Source organism: Salmo salar, unplaced genomic scaffold (assembly GCF_965601325.2).
Source record: "Salmo salar unplaced genomic scaffold, fSalSal1 ptg000566l, whole genome shotgun sequence".
NCBI classification, from domain to species: Eukaryota; Metazoa; Chordata; class Actinopteri; order Salmoniformes; family Salmonidae; genus Salmo; species Salmo salar.
This window is the reverse complement of record NW_027675420.1, coordinates 387,573-412,314: the sequence shown is the minus strand read 5'-3', so window position 1 is coordinate 412,314 and position 24,742 is coordinate 387,573. Positions and strand designations below refer to the sequence as shown.

General features: G+C 40.5%; 1 protein-coding gene and 1 long non-coding RNA gene across 2 annotated transcripts in view; both read left to right on the top strand.

Moving 5' to 3' along the window:
• LOC145876290 (uncharacterized) overlaps window positions 1-24,742 on the top strand; it is a 178,768-nt gene that overhangs the window by 100,030 nt on the left and 53,996 nt on the right. The window lies entirely within an intron of this gene.
• LOC145876302 (NLR family CARD domain-containing protein 3-like) lies at window positions 7,510-12,135 on the top strand. Its single transcript, XM_082972090.1, has 3 exons — window positions 7,510-9,286; window positions 9,551-9,724; window positions 11,608-12,135. The coding sequence occupies exons 1-3, from the start codon at window positions 7,935-7,937 to the stop codon at window positions 11,795-11,797; spliced, it is 1,716 nt and encodes a 571-aa protein (XP_082828216.1). The 5' UTR covers window positions 7,510-7,934; the 3' UTR covers window positions 11,798-12,135.

Here is a 24,742-nt window from a genome sequence, read left to right as displayed (position 1 = left end):
TACATGTTATAGTATGAATCTGGATCCATCATAATAATTCTACATGTTATAGTATGAACCTGGATCAATCATAATGATTCTACATGTTATAGTATGAACCTGGATCCATCATAATGATTCTACATGTTATAGTATGAACCTGGATCCATCATAATGATTCTACATGTTATAGTATGAACCTGGATCCATCATAATGATTCTACATGTTATAATATGAACCTGGATCCATCATAATGATTCTACATGTTATAGTATGAACCTGGATCCATCATAATGATTCTACATGTTATAGTATGAACCTGGATCCATAATAATGATTCTACATGTTATAGTATGAAACTGGATCTATCATAATGATTCTACATGTTATAGTATGAACCTGGATCCATCATAATGATTCTACATGTTATAGTATGAACCTGGATCCATCATAATGATTCTACATGTTATAGTATGAACCTGGATCCATCATAATGATTCTACATGTTATAGTATGAACCTGAATCCATCATAATGATTCTACATGTTATAGTATGAAACTGGATCCATCATAATGATTCTACATGTTATAGTATGAACCTGGATCCATCATAATGATTCTACATGTTATAGTATGAACCTGGATCCATCATAATGATTCTACATGTTATAGTATGAACCTGGATCCATCATAATGATTCTACATGTTATAGTATGAACCTGGATCCATCATAATGATTCTACATGTTATAGTATGAACCTGGATCCATCATAATGATTCTCCATGTTATAGTATGAAACTGGATCCATCATAATGATTCTACATGTTATAGTATGAACCTGGATCCATCATAATGATTCTACATGTTATAGTATGAACCTGGATCCATCATAATGATTCTACATGTTATAGTATGAACCTGGATCCATCATAATGATTCTACATGTTATAGTATGGACCTGGATCCATCATAATGATTCTACATGTTATAGTATGAACCTGGATCCATCATAATGATTCTACATGTTATAGTATGAACCTGGATCCATCATAATGATTCTACATGTTATAGTATGAACCTGGATCCATCATAATGATTCTCCATGTTATAGTATGAAACTGGATCCATCATAATGATTCTACATGTTATAGTATGAACCTGGATCCATCATAATGATTCTACATGTTATAGTATGAACCTGGATCCATCATAAAGATTCTACATGTTATAGTATGAACCTGGATCCATCATAATGATTCTACATGTTATAGTATGAACCTGGATCCATAATAATGATTCTACATGTTATAGTATGAACCTGGATCCATCATAATGATTCTACATGTTATAGTATGAACCTGGATCCATCATAATGATTCTACATGTTATAGTATGAAACTGGATCCATCATAATGATTCTACATGTTATAGTATGAAACTGGATCCATCATAATGATTCTACATGTTATAGTATGAACCTGGATCCATCATAATGATTCTACATGTTATAGTATGAACCTGGATCCATCATAATGATTCTCCATGTTATAGTATGAACCTGGATCCATCATAATGATTCTACATGTTATAGTATGAACCTGGATCCATCATAATGATTCTACATGTTATAGTATGCCATGGCCTTTACTGGCCAAAGGTTAAACTGCTGTTATGTTTATGATATACTATGGTGTTGTTGATGAACCCTGTTTTATAGTATGTCATGGCCTTTTCTGGCCAACTGCTGTTATGTTTATGATATACTATGGTGTTGTGTCACTAGACTTTGACCAGATATTATTGCATCCAAAGATCAACTGCACCTAGAACATAGATACAGAGCCACTTGTCATCAAGAAGCTGCTCTCTCAGCACAACGGAAAATATCTCAATGACTTGACATGTTCTGGCTGTGAATTCAGGCTACAAGGTAAGAATCTTCCCAGTGATTATCGTAAAGTGTGTAGAGAAATTAAATGTATGGTTTTATTTTATTATACTGAATGACAGTAAAACACTCAGATCTAAAAGTCCATTTCACCTGGGACAGTTATGTGACAGTTCAATCATACAAAATGGCGCTAACTGGGCGTAGGCAAGTCAAATTCAAAAACATATTGTTCATATATTCGTATATTGTGGTTATTTTACAATTTGTATATTTTTATGTATAAGTTGTAAATCGTCTATCAAAATATCGTAAAATGTTTTTTCAAAATTACAATGAGCTCCTCTTTCCTGTGTAATCTGGTATGAAACCACTGAACATACTTTTCTTAACATTGTTATTATGAACTGAATTCAGTAACAGCATAATTATATCATACCTGTTGAACAAAGCAACACACTAGAATGAGAGGAATTATTAAAAGAGAAAGTTAGACATTATTATTATTATTATTATTATTATCTATTAATTAAATCACCTGACTGTTTCTATGTATGTTAGTAAATGTTTTATTTCTAAGAGATAATGAATATAAGAGAACAATTGACATTCAATAATTAGTTGTCACTGTGTTAACCACAACCAACATGCTGGATCTCTGTTTAGTTGTTACTGTGTTGACCACAACCAACATGCTGGATCTCTGTTTAGTTGTCACTGTGTTAACCACAACCAACATGCTGGATCTCTGTTTAGTTGTTACTGTGTTAACCACAACGAACATGCTGGATCTCTGTTTAGTTGTCACTGTGTTAACCACAACCAACATGCTGGATCTCTGTTTAGTTGTTACTGTGTTAACCACAACCAACATGCTGGATCTCTGTTTAGTTGTCACTGTGTTGACCACAACCAACATGCTGGATCTCTGTTTAGTTGTTACTGTGTTAACCACAACCAACATGCTGGATCTCTGTTTAGTTGTCACTGTGTTAACCAACATGCTGGATCTCTGTTTAGTTGTCACTGTGTTAACCACAACCAACATGCTGGATCTCTGTTTACAGGGGTCAGTGCTCTAAAATGAGTCTCTCTGGGGAGAGAGAGGAGGGGGGCCCTGCCTCTAAAATGAGTCTCTCTGGGGAGAGAGAGGAGGGGGCCCCTGCATCTAAAATGAGTCTCTCTGGGGAGAGAGAGGAGGGGGCCCCTGCCTCCAAAATGCGTCTCTCTGGGGGACATGACACCAAAGCTAAGAGGTAAGATGACAATTTTATGAAGAATTGATTAAGTTTATTTCCTAAATAAATAACTATCTTAAGGTGAATGCACTTACTGTAAATCTCTCTGGATAAGAGCATCTGCTAAATCAGGGGTTCTCAATCCGGGGTCTGTGGAGGTACTGCAGGGGTTCTGCAGGAAGCGTGGGGAGTGGTGGTGTATCCAGGGAGAAAACTAAACTAATATTCTGACATGTCATTGTGGTCTTATGTTCCCATCTATTGGAATTATTTAGCAACTGCAGTAGTGCTGAAAAAATGTGTTATTCCTTACTAAAGTAGTAATTACTGAGAACAACTAGTTAATTTTATCACTTACAATCATAAAATAACAACTTATACCATAACAAACAATTAAACTAACATAAACCAAAATCACTATATATGTAGTTATTTAGTTAATTACCAAATTGAGCCGGTCGGTCACATTTGAGAGTGAGGGAGATATATAGCATTTTGCATAAAAAAACATGATTTTTGTCTCTCTGAAATGAAACCATCAAGTGATAGATTTTAAACAAATACATGTCTGTCATTGAACAACCCCATGTCATGATAGTGAACAACTCCATGTCATGATTACATAGTGAACAACCCCATGTCATGATAGTGAACAACCCCATGTCATGATTACATAGTGAACAACCCCATGTCATGATAGTGAACAACCCCATGATTAGATAGTGAACAACCCCATGTCATGATTAGATAGTGAACAACCCCATGTCATGATAGTGAACAACCCCATGATTAGATAGTGAACAACCCCATGTCATGATTAGATAGTGAACAACCCCATGTCATGATAGTGAACAACCCCATGTCATGATAGTGAACAACCCCATGTCATGATAGTGAACAACCCCATGTCATGATAGTGAACAACCCCATGTCATGATAGTGAACAACCCCATGATTAGACAGTGAACAACCCCATGATTAGATAGTGAACAACCCCATGATTAGACAGTGAACAACCCCATGATTAGATAGTGAACAACCCCATGATTAGATAGTGAACAACCCCATGATTAGATAGTGAAAAAACACAATTTATTTGATAATTTCTTTAAGCAATAAAATCGAATTTTCTGAAAATTGATACATAGCGTTTTAGAATGAAAGTCTTCTGATATTTCCCATCTTAGCTCAGAGTAGATGAGAGATGTAATATTTGTCTCTGTTGTGTTGAAGACCAATCAAGCAGGAGAGACCAGCCTCCCCTGTACCCAGCTGTGTGTCCATGAAGAGTGACCAGTCTATGAATCTACCTATGAAGTTTAGAGAGGGAGACTTTTCTACTGAACAAAGGTAAGAAGAACTCATGGGTCATGGTCAGTGAGTTAAACAACACTGTCTCTAGTCATTTCTCCTCTCCCATTTTCACATTTATTTTTGTTGTTTTCATAATCCATAGGCTAATACTTTTGTCCATTTTCATAGTCCTAAAACAATATTAAACAAACACAACATTCCCTCCCTGTATGTGTCTGTCTGTCTGTCTGTCTGTCTGTCTGTCTGTCTGTCTGTCTGTCTGTCTGTCTGTCTGTCTGTCTGTCTGTCTGTCTGTCTGTCTGTCTGTCTGTCTGTCTGTCTGTCTATCTGTCTGTCTGTCTGTCTGTCTGTCTGTCTGTCTGTCTGTCTGTCTGTCTGTCTGTCTGTCTGTCTGTGTCTCTCTCTGCATGTCTGTGTGTCTGTGTCTCTCTGTCTCTGTCTGTCTGTCTCTGTCTGTCTGTCTGTCTGTCTGTCTGTCTGTCTGTCTGTCTGTCTGTCTGTCTGTCTGTCTGTCTGTCTGTCTGTCTGTCTGTCTGTCTGTCTGTCTCTCTGCCTGTCTGTCTGTCTGTCTCTATCTGTCTCTGTCTGTCTGTGTCTGTCTCTGTCTGTGTGTATTTCGCTGTCTGTGTGTCTGTCTATGTCTGTCTGTGTGTCTGTCTCTGTCCGTCTGTGTGTCTGTCTATCTGTCTCTGTCTGGCTGTGTGTCTGTGTCTCTCTGTCTCTGTGTCTCTCTGTCGCTGTGTCTGTCTGTCTCTGTGTCTCTGTGTCTGTCTGTCTGTCTGTCTGTCTGTCTGTCTGTCTGTCTGTCTGTCTGTCTGTCTGTCTGTCTGTCTGTCTCTCTCTGCATGTCTGTGTGTCTGTGTCTCTCTGTCTCTGTGTCTCTCTGTTGCTGTGTCTGTCTGTCTGTCTGTCTGTCTGTCTGTCTGTCTGTCTGTCTGTCTGTCTGTCTGTCTGTCTGTCTGTCTGTCTGTCTATGTCTGTGTGTCTGTGTCTGTCTCTGTCTCTTTGCCTGTCTGTCTGTCTGTCTGTCTGTCTGTCTGTCTGTCTGTCTGTCTGTCTGTCTGTCTGTCTGTCTGTCTGTCTGTCTGTCTGTCTGTCTGTCTCTATCTATCTCTATCTGTCTGTGTCTGTCTCTGTCTCTTTGCCTGTCTCTCTGCCTGTCTGTCTGTGTCTGTCTCTGTCTGTGTGTATTTCGCTGTCTGTGTGTCTGTCTATGTCTGTCTGTGTGTCTGTCTCTGTCCGTCTGTGTGTCTGTCTATCTGTTTCTGTCTGGCTGTGTGTCTGTGTCTCTGTGTCTCTCTGTCGCTGTGTCTGTCTGTCTCTGTGTCTCTGTCTCTGTGTCTGTCTGTGTCTGTCTGTCTGTCTGTCTGTCTGTCTGTCTGTCTGTCTGTCTGTCTGTCTGTCTGTCTGTCTGTCTGTCTCCGTCTGTCCGTCTGTCCGTCTGTCCGTCTGTCCGTCTGTCTGTCTGTCTGTCTGTCTGTCTGTCTGTCTGTCTGTGTATCTATCTCCGTCTGTCTGTGTGTCTGTCTGTCTGTCTGTCTGTCTGTCTGTCTGTCTGTCTGTCTGTCTGTCTGTCTGTCTGTCTGTCTGTCTGTCTGTCTGTCTGTCTGTCTGTCTGTCTGTCTGTCTGTGTATCTATCTCCGTCTGTCTGTGTATCTGTCTGTCTGTCTGTCTGTCTGTCTGTCTGTCTGTCTGTCTGTCTGTCTGTCTGTCTGTCTGTCTGTCTGTCTGTCTGTCTGTCTGTCTGTCTGTCTGTCTGTCTGTCTGATCCAGAGCTCTTCATATGTTTCCCATCTGAGATCAGAGTAGATGAGAGATGTAATGTTTGTCTCTGTTTTGTTGAAGTCCAATCAAGCAGGAGAGACCAGCCTCCCCTGTACCCAGCTGTGTGTCCATGAAGAGTGACCAGTCTATGGGACCTCCTATATCCTTTAGAGAGGGAGACTTTTCTACTGAACAAAGGTAAGAAGAACTCATGGGTCATGGTCAGTGAGTTAAACAACACTGTCTCTAGTCATTTCTCCTCTCCCATTTTCACATTTCTTTTGGTTGTTTTCATAATCCATAGGCTAATCCTTTAGTCCATTTTCATAGTCCTAAAACAATATTAAACAAACACAATATTCCCTCCCTGTGTGTGTGTGTGTGTGTGTGTGTGTGTGTGTGTGTGTGTGTGTGTGTGTGTGTGTGTGTGTGTGTGTGTGTGTGTGTGTGTGTGTGTGTGTGTGTGTACTCCCTGGATGAGGAGATGTAATCTCATGTTTTGTCCACAGAAACCAACAGGAGAGATCAGAGTCAGAGATTCTCAGTGGTCAGTCTTCCCAGAGTCATCAAACAGACCTGGACTCTATATTCAGTGTATGTGGTCCTGTTATGAACATTTGTTTTTGTTTACCTCAAGTAAAGTTGATCTGTCAATTATTCATTATTGTGTTAATGAGAAAGCATTTCTTCTCTTGCTTAACTTATTTACTTGATTTATTTTAGTTGCTTGAAGAGAAAATGATGACATTTGTGAAGAACGAGCTGAAGATGTTCAAGAGGATTCTTAGTCCAGAACTCCCAGAAGGCTTTGAGAGTCAGAAGCAGGATGAGGAAGTGGTGGATGCTGAAGATGAGAAGCAGGAGAGCAGTGCCAGAGAGGGGGCTCTGAAGATCACACTGCACGTCCTGAGGAAAATGAACCAGAAGGAGCTTGCTGACACACTGGAGAAATGTAAGATCTGTCTGCCTCATGTTGAATGATGTTTTATAACATTTAAAAGCTGTAGCTAAAGTACAGCTAAAATAGCTGTGTATCTCAATGATATTGTAGCAGCCTTAACACAACACCTAGTGGCCTCATCAAGTAGCAGAAGGGATGTGTTGTGGTGATTAATTTAGAGAGACAGAGAGAGACAACATTAATAATACCATCAATAATACCAATAATAATATAATCAGTCACACCAGTCTGTAATGCATTATGAAAACATTTACACATTTATACATTCAGTTAAGAGAATAAATGATTATAATTTAAAATGTTATAACAGTCCTACAATACTGTAGGCATTAAAACAGATGTAATATTAATATCCTCTGTGTTATTTCTAGATTCAGATGAGCTTGCTGTGATTTGCCAACGTGAACTCAAATCTAATCTAAAGAAGAAGTTTCAATGTGTATTTGAGGGGATCGCTAAACAAGGAAACCCAACACTTCTCAATAAGATCTACACAGAGCTCTACATCACAGAGGGAGGAACAGGAGAGGTCAATAATGAACATGAGCTGAGACAGATTGAGACAACAACCAGGAAACAAGCAAGACCAGAGACTGCAATCAAATGTAACGACATCTTCAAACCCTTAACTGGACAAGACAAACTTATCAGAACTGTGCTGACAAAGGGAGTCGCTGGCATTGGAAAAACAGTCTCTGTGCAGAAGTTCATTCTTGACTGGGCTGAAGGAAAAGCAAATCAGGATGTCCAATTTGTATTTTCATTCCCTTTCCGGGAGCTGAATTTGATGAAAGGGGAAAATACTTTCATTGAACTTCTCAATAACTTCTCAATGGAAACCAAACAATCAACAATCTCCAACTTCGACAAGTACAAAGTTCTGTTCATCTTTGATGGTCTGGATGAGTGCCGACTGCCCCTAGACTTCCAGAAGAACAAGATCTGTTGGGACGTCACAGAGTCAACCTCAGTGGATGTTCTGCTGACAAATCTCATCAAGGGAAATCTGCTTCCCTCTGCTCTCCTCTGGATAACTACCCGACCTGCAGCAGCCAATAAGATCCCTTCAGGGTGTGTTGACCAGGTGACAGAGGTACGAGGGTTCAATGACCCACAGAAGGAGGAGTACTTCAGGAAGAGATTCAGTGATGAGGACCTGGCCAACAGAATCATCTCACACATAAAGACATCAAGGAGCCTCCACATCATGTGCCACATTCCAGTCTTCTGTTGGATTTCTGCAACGGTCCTTGAACACATGCTGAAACATAAGAGAGAAGAGATGCCCAAGACTCTGACTGAGATGTACACACACCTTGTGGTGTTTCATACCAAACAGAATAATGAAAAGTATATTGGGAAAGAAGAGACAGATCCACACTTGAATAACGAGAGCATTCTGTCACTGGGAAAACTGGCTTTTCAACAGCTAGTGAAGGGCAATCTGATTTTCTATGAAGAAGACCTGAAAAAGGCTGGCATTGATGTCAATGAAGCCTCGGTGTACTCAGGATTGTGCACACAGCTCTTTAAAGAGGAATGTGTTCTGTACCAGGACAAGGTGTACTGCTTCGTGCATCTGAGCATTCAGGAGTTTCTGGCTGCTGTATATGTGTTCCTCTCATTCATCAACAACAATGAGAATGTAATGAACAAACTGCAAACAAAAGACGAGCCTGAAGTTACTGTCTACAAGAGTGCTGTGGATAAAGCCTTACAAAGTGAGACAGGAAACCTGGACCTGTTCCTCCGCTTCCTTCTGGGACTCTCACTGGAGTCCAATCAGAAGCACTTACGAGATCTACTGACAAAGACAAGAAGCAGCTCACAGAGCCATGAAAAAACAGTCAAGTACATCAAGGAGAAGATCAGGGAGAATCCCTCTCCAGAGAGGAGCATCAATCTGTTCCACTGTCTGAATGAACTGAATGACCATTCTCTAGTGGAGGAGATCCAAAGCTACCTGAGCTCAGGAAGTCTCTCAAAACCCAACCTGTCACCTGCACAGTGGTCAGCTTTGGTCTTTGTATTGCTGACTTCAGAAAAGGAGCTGGATGTGTTTGACCTGAAGAAATACTCCAGATCAGAGGAAGGTCTTCTGAGGCTGCTGCCAGTGGTCAAAGCCTCCAGAGCTGTTCTGTGAGTAAATAAAATGCCATATAAGAAGTAATCATCAGGAAGAAATATTATATGTATTACAATATGTATATAATATTATATTGCATAACATATTGAATCAGATATTCAATCTAGTATTACAATATGACCATACAATTCCAGGAGACGGAAGGTAAATCTATATGTTGTTTGAGAATATGAACCAAATGCATCTACCGTTGTCCTTCTACTCTACTGGTGTTAAATAAACAGTGTGTTTGTGAAGTCATGATGATCTCTTTGCAGGCTGTCAGGCTGTGGAGTCACAGAGGAAGGCTGTGCTCCTCTGGTCTCAGCTCTGAAGTCAAACCCCTCACACCTGAGAGAGCTGGACCTGAATAACAATGACCTGAAGGATTCAGGAGTGGAGCTGCTCTCTGCTGGCCTGGGAAATCCCCACTGCAGACTGAAGACTCTGAGGTCAGTATTCCTGTAGTTGGTCAACAAGTGATAACTGTTCACCAGATCCACATGTGTTCACCAGGCACACAGTATAGTCCACACCATATGTGTTTGGACAGTGAATGTTTCTGAACACCTCTACATTCATGTGGATGCTACTATTAATATGAATAATGAGGAATGAATTGTGAATAATGAGGAATGAGCCTCTGTTATTAGTAATGGTGAGAGATTAGCATGTTTTGTTGTAGCCTCTGTTATTGGTAATGGTGAGAGGTTAGCATGTTTTGTTGTAGCCTCTGTTATTGGTAATGGTGAGAGGTTAGCATGTTTTGTTGTAGCCTCTGTTATTGGTAATGGTGAGAGGTTAGCATGTTTTGTTGTAGCCTCTGTTATTGGTAATGGTGAGAGGTTAGCATGTTTTGTTGTAGCCTCTGTTATTGGTAATTGTGAGAGGTTAGCATGTTTTGTTGTAGCCTCTGTTATTGGTAATGGTGAGAAGTTAGCATGAGGTTAGCATGTTTTGTTGTAGCCTCTGTTATTGGTAATGGTGAGAGGTTAGCATGTTTTGTTGTATCCTCTGTTATTGGTAATGGTGAGAGGTTAGTATGTTTTGTTGTATCCTCTGTTATTGGTAATGGTGAGAGGTTAGCATGTTTTGTTGTAGCCTCTGTTATTGGTAATGGTGAGAGATTAGCATGTTTTGTTGCATCCTCTGTTATTGGTAATGGTGAGAGGTTAGCATGTTTTGTTGTATCCTCTGTTATTGGTAATGGTGAGAGGTTAGCATGTTTTGTTGTAGCCTCTGTTATTGGTAATGGTGAGAGGTTAGCATGTTTTGTTGTAGCCTCTGTTATTGGTAATGGTGAGAGGTTAGCATGTTTTGTTTTAGCCTCTGTTATTGGTAATGGTGAGAGGTTAGCATGTTTTGTTGTATCCTCTGTCATTGGTAATGGTGAGAGGTTAGCATGTTTTGTTGTAGCTTCTGTTATTGGTAATGGTGAGAGGTTAGCATGTTTTGTTGTATCCTCTGTTATTGGTAATGGTGAGAGGTTAGCATGTTTTGTTGTATCCTCTGTTATTGGTAATGGTGAGAGGTTAGCATGTTTTGTTGTAGCCTCTGTTATTGGTAATGGTGAGAGGTTAGCATGTTTTGTTGTAGCCTCTGTCACTTTCTCACTCATTATTATTCATGATTCATTCATGATTTGTATTAATCATGTTATCATCAGGATTCATTTAGTAGTGTTCAGAAACATGTTATCTACTCACTTAGACAGAAGATTAATCCAGTCATCATCCACCATTTTATTATTGGGCAAAACACAACCAAAACAAACTGCAAATGCAACCAAGTAGTTTACAACCAAACACTAATCTATTGACTACTTTAATACACTATAAATGAATTGGTCAGAATACTTATGACTTCTTCAAATAGGGGGACTAGATACATAAAGTGCTTTCATTTTTCTAAATGGTGAAACAGATATGTATGAAAATATCCTCAAATAAAAGTTGACATTATATACTGTCACCTCATATGAAACATTTGATCTGAAATCCAAAATGTTGGAGTTTAGAGCCACATTTAAAATGTTATCTTCACTGTCAAAATAGATATGGTGTGGACTGTATACTCAATACAATTTAAATCTGATACCTCACTGTCTGTCTTTTGACTGATACTGCTTTTAAACTGGTCTGGTCAGTCTACTCAAATATTTGTCCTTTACATGTTTCTATCTGCAGGCAATACTTTGATCATTTGTCATTTTTAATGACAATATATTAATTTACGAATAGATATGGAAGGTTTCATATGTTGAAAAAATATACTGCCACTATTTTCACCACCAAAGAATAGCAGTGTGGTTTTAATATGATTTGACTCTTTGCAGGCTGTCAGGCTGTCTAGTCACAGAGGAAGGCTGTGCTTCTCTGGTCTCAGCTCTGAAGTCAAACCCCTCACACCTGAGAGAGCTGGATCTGAGTAACAATGACCTGAAGGATTCAGGAGTGGAGCTGCTCTCTGCTGGACTGGAGGATCCACACTGCAGACTGGAGACTCTGAGGTCAGTATTCCTGTAGTTGGTCAACAAGTGATAACTGTTCACCAGATCCACATGTGTTTACCAGACACACATAGTCCACACCATATGTGTTTGGACAGTGAAGCTTACAGTTTTAAATGTGGTGCTATGCTCCAGCATGTTTCTTCTCACTTAGAAAACATCCACCATTTTAATATTGGGCAAAACACAACCCAAAACACAACCAAAATAATCTGCAAATGCAAACAACGAGTTTGAGTCACAAGCTTGATGTAGTCGTTGCTTTCATGGAATATGGGACCAAATACTAAACTTTAGACTATTTTAATACACTATGATTTAATTGGTCAGAATACTTATGACTTATTTAAATAGGGGGACTAGATACATAAAGTGCTTTTATTTGTCTAAATGGTGAATCAGATATGTATGAATATATCCTCAAATTAAAGGTGACATTATATACTGTCACCTCATATGAAACATTTGATCTGAAATCCAAAATGTTGGAGTTTAGAGCCACATTTAAAATGTTATCTTCACTGTCAAAATAGATATGGTGTGGACTGTATACTCAATACAATCTAAATCTGATACCTCACTGTCTGTCTTTTGACTGATACTGCTTTTAAACTGGTCTGGTCAGTCTACTCAAATATTTGTATTATACATGTTTCTATCTGCAGGCAAAACTTTGATCATTTGTAATTTATAATATGATACTTTAATTTATGAATAGATATGTCAGGTTTCAGGACACTGATATATCTGAATATGTTGAAGAAATATACTGCCACTATTTTCACCAACAAAGAATAGCAGTGTGATTTTAATATGATTTGACTCTTTGCAGGCTGTCAGGCTGTCTAGTCACAGAGGAAGGCTGTGCTTCTCTGGTCTCAGCTCTGAGGTCAAACCCCTCACACCTGAGAGAGCTGGACCTGAGCTACAATCACCCAGGAGACTCAGGAGTCAGACTGCTCTCTGCTGGACTGGAGGATCCACACTGCAGACTGGAGAAACTCAAGTATGTGGAGGGTTTATGTCAATGTTCATATCAGACATGTTTGACTTTTCAGGCTAGTTAAGACAAACATTCTTACCACCACTTGGACAAAGGTGTGTGTGTGTGTGTGTGTGTGTGTGTGTGTGTGTGTGTGTGTGTGTGTGTGTGTGTGTGTGTGTGTGTGTGTGTGTGTGTGTGTGTGTGTGTGTGTGTGTGTGTGTGGTGTGTGTGTGTGTGAGTTCAGGTGTATCCCTCAATGACTGTCTGTTCTTCTGCTTACCGCTACAGTGTGGAACATGGTGGAGAGAACAGAATGAAACCTGGACTTAGAAAATGTGAGTGTTGACTGCTGTGAAGAATATGACTAAGAATAAGTCTTAATTCAAGTTAACCTCTATGGGACCGGCGGGACGAATTCGTCCCACCTACGTAACAGCCACTGCCAGCCTGTGGCGCGATTTTCAAAATCTTCAAAATCCTATTACTTCAATTTCTCAAACATATGACTATTTTACAGCCATTTAAAGATAAGACTCTCGTTAATCTAACCACACTGTCCGATTTCAAAAAGGCTTTACAACGAAAGCAAAACATTAGATTATGTCAGCAGAGTACCAAGCCAGAAATAATCAGACACCCATTTTTCAAGCCAGCATATAATGTCACCAAAACCCAGAAGACAGCTAAATGCAGCACTCACCTTTGATGATCTTCATCAGATGACAACCCTAGGACATTATGTTATACAATACATGCATGTTTTGTTCAATCAAGTTCATATTTATATCAAAAACCAGCTTTTTACATTAGCATGTGACGTTCAGAACTAGCATACCCCCCGCAAACTTACGGGGAATTCGCTAACATTTTACTAAATTACTCACGATAAACGTTCACAAAAAGCATAACAATTATTTTAAGAATTATAGATACAGACCTCCTCTATGCACTCGATATGTCCGATTTTAAAATAGCTTTTTGGTGAAAGCACATTTTGCAATATTCTAAGTACATAGCCCAGGCATCACGGGCTCGCTATTTAGACACCCGGCAAGTTTAGCACTCACCATAATCATATTTACTATTATAAAAATGTCATTACCTTTTGTTGTCTTCGTCAGAATGCACACCCAGGACGTCTACTTCAATAACAAATGTTGGTTTGGTCCAAAATAATCCATCGTTATATCCGAATAGCGGCGTTTTGTTCGTGCGTTCCAGACACTATCCGAAATAGTAAAGAAGTGTCGCGCGCTTGGCGCAATTCCTGACAATAAAATTCAAAGTATTCCATTGCCGTACGTCGAAGCATGTCAACCGCTGTTTAAAATCAATTTTTACGTCATTTTTCTCGTAGAAAAGCGATAATATTCCGACAGGGAATCTCCTTTTCGGCAAACAGAGGAAAAAATCCCAAAGGCGGGGGCGGTCGGGGTCACGCGCATAAGCTAGTGTCTCTTGATGGGCCACTTGAGAAAGGCGATAATGTGTTTCAGCCTTGGGCTGGAATGACGACATTCTCTTTTTTCCCGGGCTCTGAGAGCCTATGGAAGACGTGGGAAGTGTCACGTTAGAGCAGAGATCCTTAGTAAATGATAGAGATGGCAAAGAAGTTCCAGAAATGGTCAGACAGGCCACTTCCTGTAAAGGAATCTCTCAGGTTTTGACCTGCCATTTGAGTTCTGTTATACTCACAGACACCATTCAAACAGTTTTAGAAAATTTAGGGTGTTTTCTATCCATATGTAATAAGTATATGCATATTCTAGTTACTGAGTAGGAGTGGTAACCAGATTAAATCGGGTATGTTTTTTATCCAGCCGTGTCAATGCTGCCCCCTAGCCCTAACAGGTTCAAAGACCACCATCATTACTGACTTGGTCATATTAAACATCAGCTGTAGTTCTACAGAAGCACAAATCAGGGACACCAACGTTTACAAAGAGTTGATATGACCGTGTGTGTGTGTGTGTCTGTGTGCGAGTGTGTGTGTGTGTGTGTGTCTGTGTGTGTGTGTGTGTGTGTGTGTGTGTGTGTGTGTGTGTGTGTGTGTGTGTGTGTTGGTGTGGTGTAATTATTGTGAATAAGTGTGTTTTATATTACCATACAGTATAACATATGATCATTCAACAAGTCTCAAGTTACCTTAACTTCTCCTTTTGATACCTAGAAACATCTACATTAAATGAATTAGTGAAAAGTGAGTTAACATTCTAATGTGAATGATGATGATTTCTAATATTGTGTCTGGTTTCATCCATCAGATGTCTGTGATCTCACACTGGACCCAAACACAGTACACAGACTCCTCTCTCTGTCTGAGGAGAACAGAAAGGTGACTTGTAGGAGAGAGGAGCAGCCGTATCCTGATCACCCAAAGAGATTTGAGGACCTTAAACAGGTGCTGTGTAGAGAGGGTCTGACTGGGCGCTGTTACTGGGAGGTAGAGTGGAGTGGGAGAGGGGCTGTTATAGGAGTGACATATAAAGGAATCAGCAGGACAGGAGAGGATAATGACTGTAGGATTGGATGGAATGACAAGTCCTGGAGTCTGTTCTGCTCTGACAACAGTTACAGAGCCTGGCATAATAATCATCTCACTACCATAGACGTCCGCCCCTCCAGCTCCCACAGAGTAGGAGTGTATCTGGACTGGCCAGCCGGCACTCTGTCCTTCTATAGAGCCTCCTCTGACACACTGACCCTCCTGATCACATTCACCTCCACATTCACTGAGCCCCTCTATCCAGGGTTTAGGGTTTGGTTTGACACCTCATTGTCCCTGTAAATAATAACACATACACACACTGGACACATACACACATTGGACGCACACACTCACACACACACACACACACACACACACACACTCACACACACACACACACACACACACACACACTGGACACACACAAACACTGGACACACACACACACACACACACACACACACACACACACACACACACACACACACACACACACACACACACACACACACACACACACATTGGACACACACACAAAAATACACACACAAACACACACACACACACACACACACACAAAAATACACACACACACACACACACACACACACACACACACACACACACACACACACACACACACACACACACACACACACACACAGGACCTTCAAATGAGGACCATCACTTCTGATAGAATTGGCAACAAATATAGACCTCATTCCAGCACCAAGTGGTCCCACAAAGATTTCATTTCAAAACCTGAAAAACGCCAATGAAAAAATAGACATGCAGGCCACCAGTCTAGTGAGGACCAGTGGTTGCTAGGCAGTTTCTGGACCACAGGTTGTAGAACAGCTTCTATCCCAGTTCTATCTGCCTGTTAAATCAGTTTCTGGACCACAGGTTACTAGAACAGCTTCTATCCCAGTTCTATCTGCCTGTTAAATCAGTTTCTGGACCACAGGTTCTAGAACAGCTTCTATCCCAGTTCTATCTGCCTGTTAAATCAGTTTCTGGACCACAGGTTCTAGAACAGCTTCTATCCCAGTTCTGCCTGCCTGTTAAATCAGTTTCTGGATCACAGGTTCTAGAACAGCTTCTATCCCAGTTCTATCTGCCTGTTAAATCAGTTTCTGAACCACAGGTTCTAGAACAGCTTCTATCCCAGTTCTATCTGCCTGTTAAATCAGTTTCTGAACCACAGGTTCTAGAACAGCTTCTATCCCAGTTCTATCTGCCTGTTAAATCAGTTTCTGGACCACAGGTTCTAGAACAGCTTCTATCCCAGTTCTGTCTGCCTGTTAAATCAGTTTCTGGACCACAGGTTCTAGAACAGCTTCTATCCCAGTTCTATCTGCCTGTTAAATCAGTTTCTGAACCACAGGTTCTAGAACAGCTTCTATCCCAGTTCTATCTGTCTGTTAAATCAGTTTCTGGACCACAGGTTCTAGAACAGCTTCTATCCCAGTTCTATCTGCCTGTTAAATCAGTTTCTGGACCACAGGTTCTAGAACAGCTTCTATCCCAGTTCTATCTGCCTGTTAAATCAGTTTCTGGACCACAGGTTCTAGAACAGCTTCTATCCCAGTTCTATCTGCCTGTTAAATCAGTTTCTGGACCACAGGTTCTAGAACAGCTTCTATCCCAGTTCTATCTGCCTGTTAAATCAGTTTCTGGACCACAGGTTCTAGAACAGCTTCTATCCCAGTTCTATCTGCCTGTTAAATCAGTTTCTGGACCACAGGTTCTAGAACAGCTTCTATCCCAGTTCTATCTGCCTGTTAAATCAGTTTCTGGACCACAGGTTCTAGAACAGCTTCTATCCCAGTTCTATCTGCCTGTTAAATCAGTTTCTGAACCACAGGTTCTAGAACAGCTTCTATCCCAGTTCTATCTGCCTGTTAAATCAGTTTCTGGACCACAGGTTCTAGAACAGCTTCTATCCCAGTTCTATCTGCCTGTTAAATCATCAACCTAAACTGTTGTCATCAGACTATTACAACATGACTGAACTTTTTGGTTCTTTTTCTGATCTTTTACCACTTTGCATTTTTTATGATATATTTTACTGTTTGTGTTTGTACCACAGGAGGTTGGTGGGACCTTATTTAGGGAGGACAGGCTTGTAATGGCTGGAGTGGAATGAGTGGAATGGTATTAACCTCTTGGGGCTAGGTGGGACGCTAGCGTGCCACCTGTGGTGCACTCCATCAACAGCAGGTGCATTTCAAGAGCGGCAAATTTGAATCCAAATAAATGTCAAAATTCAAATTTTTCAAAAATACAACTATGTTACACCATTTGAAAGATAAACATCTCCTTAATCTAACCACGTTTTACGATTTCAAAAAGGTTTTACGGCGAAAGCATAAATTTAGAGTATGTTAGGACAGTACATTTACAAGAGTTGTGTGTAATGTTTCGTCAAGTCAAAGACAGGGTCACCAAAACCATAAAACCAGCTAAAATGATACACTAACCTTTTACAATCTCCATCAGATGACACTCCTAGGACATTATGTTAGACAATGCATGCATTTTTAGTTCTATCAAGTTCATATTTATATACAAAAACAGCGTTTTACTATGGCATTGATGTTGAGGAAATCGTTTCCCTCCAATAACCGGCAGTCAAGTCAGCGTCAGAAATTAAATAATTAAAATTAGAAAACATTGTTAAAATATTATATTGTCATTTAAAGAATTATAGATTTACATCTTTTGAACGCAATCAACTTGCCAGATTTAAAAATAACCTTACTGGGAAATCACACTTTGCAATAATCTGAGCACTGTGCCCAGAAAAATACGCGTTGCGATACAGACTAGACGTCATGTTGGGGAGATCTAAAATCGAAAATACTATGTAAATAATCCATTACCTTTGATTCTCTTCATCAGATGTCACTTCCAGGTATCACAGGTCCATAACGAATGTAGTTTTGTTCAAAAAAGCTCATCATTTATGTCCAAAAATCTCCGTCTCGTTAGCACATGATGTAAGCCAGCCGGACTTCTCGTCGTGAACGAGGGGAAAAAATATATTTCCGTTCGTTCAAACATGTCAAACGTTGTATAGCATAAATCATTAGGGCCTTTTTTAACCAGAACATGAATAATATTCAAGGTGGACGAATGCATAGCCTTTTATAACGTATTGGAACGAGGGTACCCAACATGAAGTAGCGCGCCAGGTGTCTAATGGGACATCACCGTTCCATGGCTCTTGTTCGGTCAGATCTCCCTCCAGAAGACTCAAAACACTTTGTAAAGGCTGGTGACATCTAGTGGAAGCAATAGGAAGTGCCAAAATATTCCTAAACCCCTGTGTTTTTCAATGGGATAGCTTTAAAGTCAATACAACACATCAGGTATCCACTTCCTGTCAGAAAATGTCTCAGGGTTTTGCCTGCCAAATGAGTTCTGTTATACTCACAGACACCATTCAAACAGTTTTGGAAACTTTAGAGTGTTTTCTATCCATATATAATAAGTATATGCATATTCTAGTTACTGGGTAGGATTAGTAACCAGATTAAATCGGGTACATTTTTTTTATCCAGACGTGCAAATGCTGCCCCCTAGACCCAACAGGTTAAACACGTGGTTTCCATGTGTTCCATTTCATTCACTCTGTTCCAGGCATTATTATGAGCCGTCCTCCCCTCAGCAGCCTCCTCTGGTATGTACTGTCCTGTATGTGAGAGAGATCCAACAAGGAATTACAATGTATGTATTATTTTTAATACCTGCAAATGGCAAATAAACTACTGGAACTCCTTATGAATGTCTGCAGCCGACAAGAGGTGAAAATATTACCAGAATATTCTGCAAAATGTTGATGAAGACGTCACTCAATCCACCCAAAACAACATGTAGTCTTTCCACAAGACTCCCATGAAGTTATAGTGTGACGTTATGAGTCGACGTTAAAGTAACATTCTCACAACATACTGCACTTGTTTTATCCTGTTTTAGATGTATCCTCTGTTTAAACATTTAAACTCTTACAATAACACCGTTAAAATACCAATTTGATCATTTCTTGTCTTTTATGTTGGAAAAACAAATTGTATAATTATATGTGGACATACGCTCCATAGTTGTACAAGTATACATGGTTATATTGTACTTTTCATAATAAAACATACTTGAAACAAGAAAAAGCATGTTAATAGTGGAAACAATTTTGTTATTGATTTTTACATTGCTTCTCCCTGTCTCATGTTGACGTTTGTCATGAATCTTGACCTGGAGGCAGAACTGTGCGATTTCCTCTAGATATGTCAGCTGCAATGTCAGAATTGGCTGTGGAAAATGTTGTTTTATGGTCTTAATTTAAGGGAAGGATTAGCAGTGTGGTTAGGGTTGATGTTAGGATTAAAATTGGATTGTATTACTTTGTGCCTGTGCCAGCTAGTAACCACTTTGCTGAACTGCCTCCAGGGCAAGATTCATGACAATAAATGCCAACCTGCCTCCAGGGCAAGATTCATGACAATAAATGCCAACCTGCCTCCAGGGCAAGATTCATGACAATAAATGCCAACCTGCCTCCAGGGCAAGATTCATGACAATAAAGTCTTCCCCGTGGCTCAGTTTGTAGAGCATGGTGTGTGCAACGCCAGGGTTGTGGGTTCGATTCCCACGGGGGCCAGTACAATTATTATTTTTTTTAAATGTATGAAATTTATACATTCACGACTGTAAGTCGCTCTGGATAAGAGCGTCTGCTAAATGACTAAAATGTAAATGTAAAATGTAATTCATGACAATAAATGCCAACCTGCCTCCCAGTCGTCCCCTCCTTATCTTTACAAGGCTGCAGAACATGCAAGCTAGTGATGTGGGGGTTCTCTCATAACCCTCAGTCCCCAGGTGGGTAGATGGCAGGTTGAATAAAGAGAAGCTAGTGATGTGGGGGTTCTTTCATAACCCTCAGTCCCCAGGTGGGTAGATGGCAGGTTGAATAAAGAGAAGCTAGTGATGTGGGGGTTCTCTCATAACCCTCAGTCCCCAGGTGGGTAGATGGCAGGTTGAATAAATAGAAGCTTGTGATGTGGGGGTTCTCTCATAACCCTCAGTCCCCAGGTGGGTAGATGGCAGGTTGAATAAATAGAAGCTTGTGATGTGGGGGGGTTCTCTCATAACCCTCAGTCCCCAGGTGGGTAGATGGCAGGTTGAATAAAGAGAAGCTTGTGATGTGGGGGTTCTCTCATAACCCTCAGTCCCCAGGTGGGTAGATGGCAGGTTGAATAAATAGAAGCTTGTGATGTGGGGGGGTTCTCTCATAACCCTCAGTCCCCAGGTGGGTAGATGGCAGGTTGAATAAATAGAAGCTTGTGATGTGGGGGGTTCTCTCATAACCCTCAGTCCCCAGGTGGGTAGATGGCAGGCTGAATAAAGAGAAGCTAGTGATGTGGGGGTTCTCTCATAACCCTCAGTCCCCAGGTGGGTAGATGGCAGGTTGAATAAAGAGAAGCTAGTGATGTGGGGGGGTTCTCTCATAACCCTCAGTCCCCAGGTGGGTAGATGGCAGGTTGAATAAAGAGAAGCTGGTGATGTGGGGGTTCTCTCATAACCCTCAGTCCCCAGGTGGGTAGATGGCAGGTTGAATAAAGAGAAGCTAGTGGTGTGGGGGTTCTCTCATAACCCTCAGTCCCCAGGTGGGTAGATGGCAGGTTGAATAAAGAGAAGCTAGTGATGTGGGGGTTCTCTCATAACCCTCAGTCCCCAGGTGGGTAGATGGCAGGTTGAATAAAGAGAAGCTAGTGATGTGGGGGTTCTCTCATAACCCTCAGTCCCCAGGTGGGTAGATGGCAGGTTGAATAAAGAGAAGCTAGTGATGTGGGGGTTCTCTCATAACCCTCAGTCCCCAGGTGGGTAGATGGCAGGTTGAATAAAGAGAAGCTATGATGTGGGGGTTCTCTCATAACCCCCCTCTCCATGTAATCTGATTCATTATGATCTAGGATCAGGTCCCTCCTCTCCATGTAATCTGATTCATTATGATATAGGATCAGGTCCCCCCTCTCCATGTAATCTGATTCATTATGATCTAGGATCAGGTCCCTCCTCTCCATGTAATCTGATTCATTATGATCTAGGATCAGGTCCCCTCCTCTCCATGTAATCTGATTCATTATGATCTAGGATCAGGTCCCCCTCTCCATGTAATCTGATTCATTATGATCTAGGATCAGGTCCCTCCTCTCCATGTAATCTGATTCATTATGATCTAGGATCAGGTCCCCCTCTCCATGTAATCTGATTCATTATGATCTAGGATCAGGTCCCCCCTCTCCATGTAATCTGATTCATTATGATCTAGGATCAGGTCCCCCCTCTCCATGTAATCTGATTCATTATGATCTAGGATCAGGTCCCCCCCTCTCCATGTAATCTGATTCATTATGATCTAGGATCAGGTCCCCCCCTCTCCATGTAATCTGATTCATTATGGTCTAGGATCAGGTCCCCCCCTCTCCATGTAATCTGATTCATTATGATCTAGGATCAGGTCCCCCCCTCTCCATGTAATCTGATTCATTATGATCTAGGATCAGGTCCTCCTCTCCATGTAATCTGATTCATTATGATATAGAATCAGGTCCTCCTCTCCATGTAATCTGATTATGATATAGGATCAGGTCCCCCCCTCTCCATGTAATCTGATTCATTATGATCTAGGATCAGGTCCCCCTCTCCATGTAATCTGATTCATTATGGTTGTTTTGTCTCATGTCTCTTTATATTCATATAGCCTGGGGGAAATGTAGCTGTATTGAAATGACCTTGTTTTATAACCTTCTTTGTTGCTCAGTGGTACTTCAGTTGTCCTGACCATGTCCAATTCTTTCACACAGTAATGCTCCAGCATCACTCAGAGCTTATGCATCTAATGCATTCCTCAAATACTGCAGAGTTGTTAAGCAAGTCCCTGAGATCGTCATGTTCAACAACATTTATTTGCTTATTTGTCAGATGAAACCTGAGGGGATCACTGTAGTGGGTCATAAATGCATCCAAAATGGTTCTGAGGTCCTCAACAATGTTATTCTGTACCGTAGCTGTGATGCAGTGTTCTTTCCTGATTTACGAAATAAAAAGACATATGTTGTTTTAGAGATCTTCAATTAGCTGCTCAGTGTTGATCTCTGTGGCTTGAACATATTCAGCCTCTGGCAGACTCTCTACATCGCTCATGTCATCTTCAATGGGATCAGTCCCAGTCTCAAATTCATCATGAGGGCAATTCTCATCTAAGTTGTATCTTAAAATCTCTCTGTGGTTTTGGTAGATGTGTGACTGATAGATGCTGAAACATCTATTTGTTTTCCCCACACCCATTAACTCCACAGGTCATTACAACATGTGGTTCATGCTGGTGATAGAGGACAATATGTGTGAGTAGTCTGGACACAGAGGAAGGAGGCTCGTTGCAAAGTGGACAGTTGAATAGAGTTGGCATTCTGCAGACAGATTGTGAACCTTGGAATGATGGGATGGAATCATGGAGATCATTGGTACTCAGCCACTTGCAGACATCATCAAGGGACCAGTCTTCCACAGCCACACTCTAATTCAAGTTGACACTAAAAGCAGAAGTGAAATGTATCAGTGTTGAGGCTAAAACAAAACCTCTCCTACTCTTTCCAGACAACCACCTTTCCTCCTAATGTGTATTTATGGTTGTTCTATAACGAAGCAGAGCTTGTCAGGAAAGGTGAAGATGTCCGTCTCTTATTTATCTGACTCCATATTTCTTAGTTTGGGACATTATGGGATTCTGCAGTCCCACATTTAAGTGTTCAGATAATATGATGCTCCAAATGGGGCATTAAGTTCTTCTTCCATGTCGACCCAAATTGTCCTATTAGAGTTGTCAATAAAGAGCCTATCAGGGCAGTTATAAAGTCTTCTTGATATAATTACATGTTAGGGAGCTTTAATCCTCCTTCTAAGTCTTTGTCTGTAAACTAGCTTGGTTCATCCTGGTCTTTTTAATAGTCCAGATTAATAATTTTGTCTCTGGTGTTAAAGGTGTAGGCAGGTATGGACATTGGAAACATGCTGATGACGTCATTCAGTTTAGGAGCTGTAACCATCTTTATAACATGTGTCCATCATTCAGTTTAGGAGCTGTAACCATCTTTATAACATGTGTCCGTCATTCAGTTTAGGAGCTTTAACCATCTTTATAACATGTGTCTGTCATTCAGTTTAGGATCTTTAACCATCTTTATAACATGTGTCCGTCATTCAGTTTAGGAGCTGTAACCATCTTTATAACATGTGTCCGTCATTCAGTTTAGGAGCTGTAACCATCTTTATAACATGTGGTCATCATTCAGTTTAGGAGTTTTAACCATCTTTATAACATGTGTCCGTCATTCAGTTTAGGAGCTGTAACCATCTTTATATCATGTGTCCGTCATTCAGTTTAGGAGCTGTAACCATCTTTATAACATGTGTCCTTCATTCAGTTTAGGAGCTGTAACCATCTTTATAACATGTGTCCTTCATTCAGTTTAGGAGCTGTAACCATCTTTATAACATGTGTCCGTCATTCAGTTTAGGAGCTTTAACCATCTTTATAACATGTGTCCGTCATTCAGTTTAGGAGCTGTAACCATCTTTATAACATGTGGCCGTCATTCAGTTTAGGAGCTGTAACCATCTTTATAACATGTGTCCGTCATTCAGTTTAGGAGCTTTAACCATCTTTATAACATGTGTCCGTCATTCAGTTAAGGAGCTTTAACCATCTTTATAACATGTGTCCGTCATTCAGTTTAGGAGCTGTAACCATCTTTATAACATGTGGTCGTCATTCAGTTTAGGAGCTGTAACCATCTTTATAACATGTGTCCGTCATTCAGTTTAGGAGCTTTAACCATCTTTATAACATGTGTCCGTCATTCAGTTTAGGAGCTTTAACCATCTTTATAACATGTGGTCTTCATTCAGTTTAGGAGCTTTAACCATCTTTATAACATGTGTCCATCATTCAGTTTAGGAGCTTTAACCATCTTTATAACATGTGTCCTTCATTCAGTTTAGGAGCTTTAACCATATTTATAACATGTGTTCGTCATTCAGTTTAGGAGTTGTAACCATCTTTATAACATGTGTCCGTCATTCAGTTTAGGAGCTTTAACCATCTTTATATCATGTGTCCTACCCCACAATGAGATTTGTAGCTCATCCCAGTTCTTCAACTGAAGTTGAATTTTGTTCCAATATACAGAATACAAAATAAACATCCCTTCCCCTAAGAAACAACTTCTATTCTTGTCACGACTCCCGCCGAAGTCGACCCCTCTCCTTGTTCGGGCGACGTTCGGCGGTCGACGTCACCGGCTTACTAGTTACCACCGATCACTGTTCGTTTGGTTTTGTCTTTATTGTGTACACCTGTTTTGAGTTTCCCTAATTATGTTCATTATTTAAACCTCTGCATTTCCTGTTTGTCTTGTCGGTGA

What these genes read in the sequence shown, in the direction of transcription:
- LOC145876302 (XM_082972090.1), top strand. Translation starts at nt 7,935, where the DNA reads ATGAAAGGGGAAAATACTTTCATTGAACTTCTCAATAACTTCTCAATG. An exon ending in AAAGCCTCCAGAGCTGTTCT is followed by an intron (nt 9,287 to 9,550) that starts GTGAGTAAATAA and finishes ATCTCTTTGCAG; the next exon opens with GCTGTCAGGCTGTGGAGTCA. An exon ending in TGCAGACTGAAGACTCTGAG is followed by an intron (nt 9,725 to 11,607) that starts GTCAGTATTCCT and finishes GACTCTTTGCAG; the next exon opens with GCTGTCAGGCTGTCTAGTCA.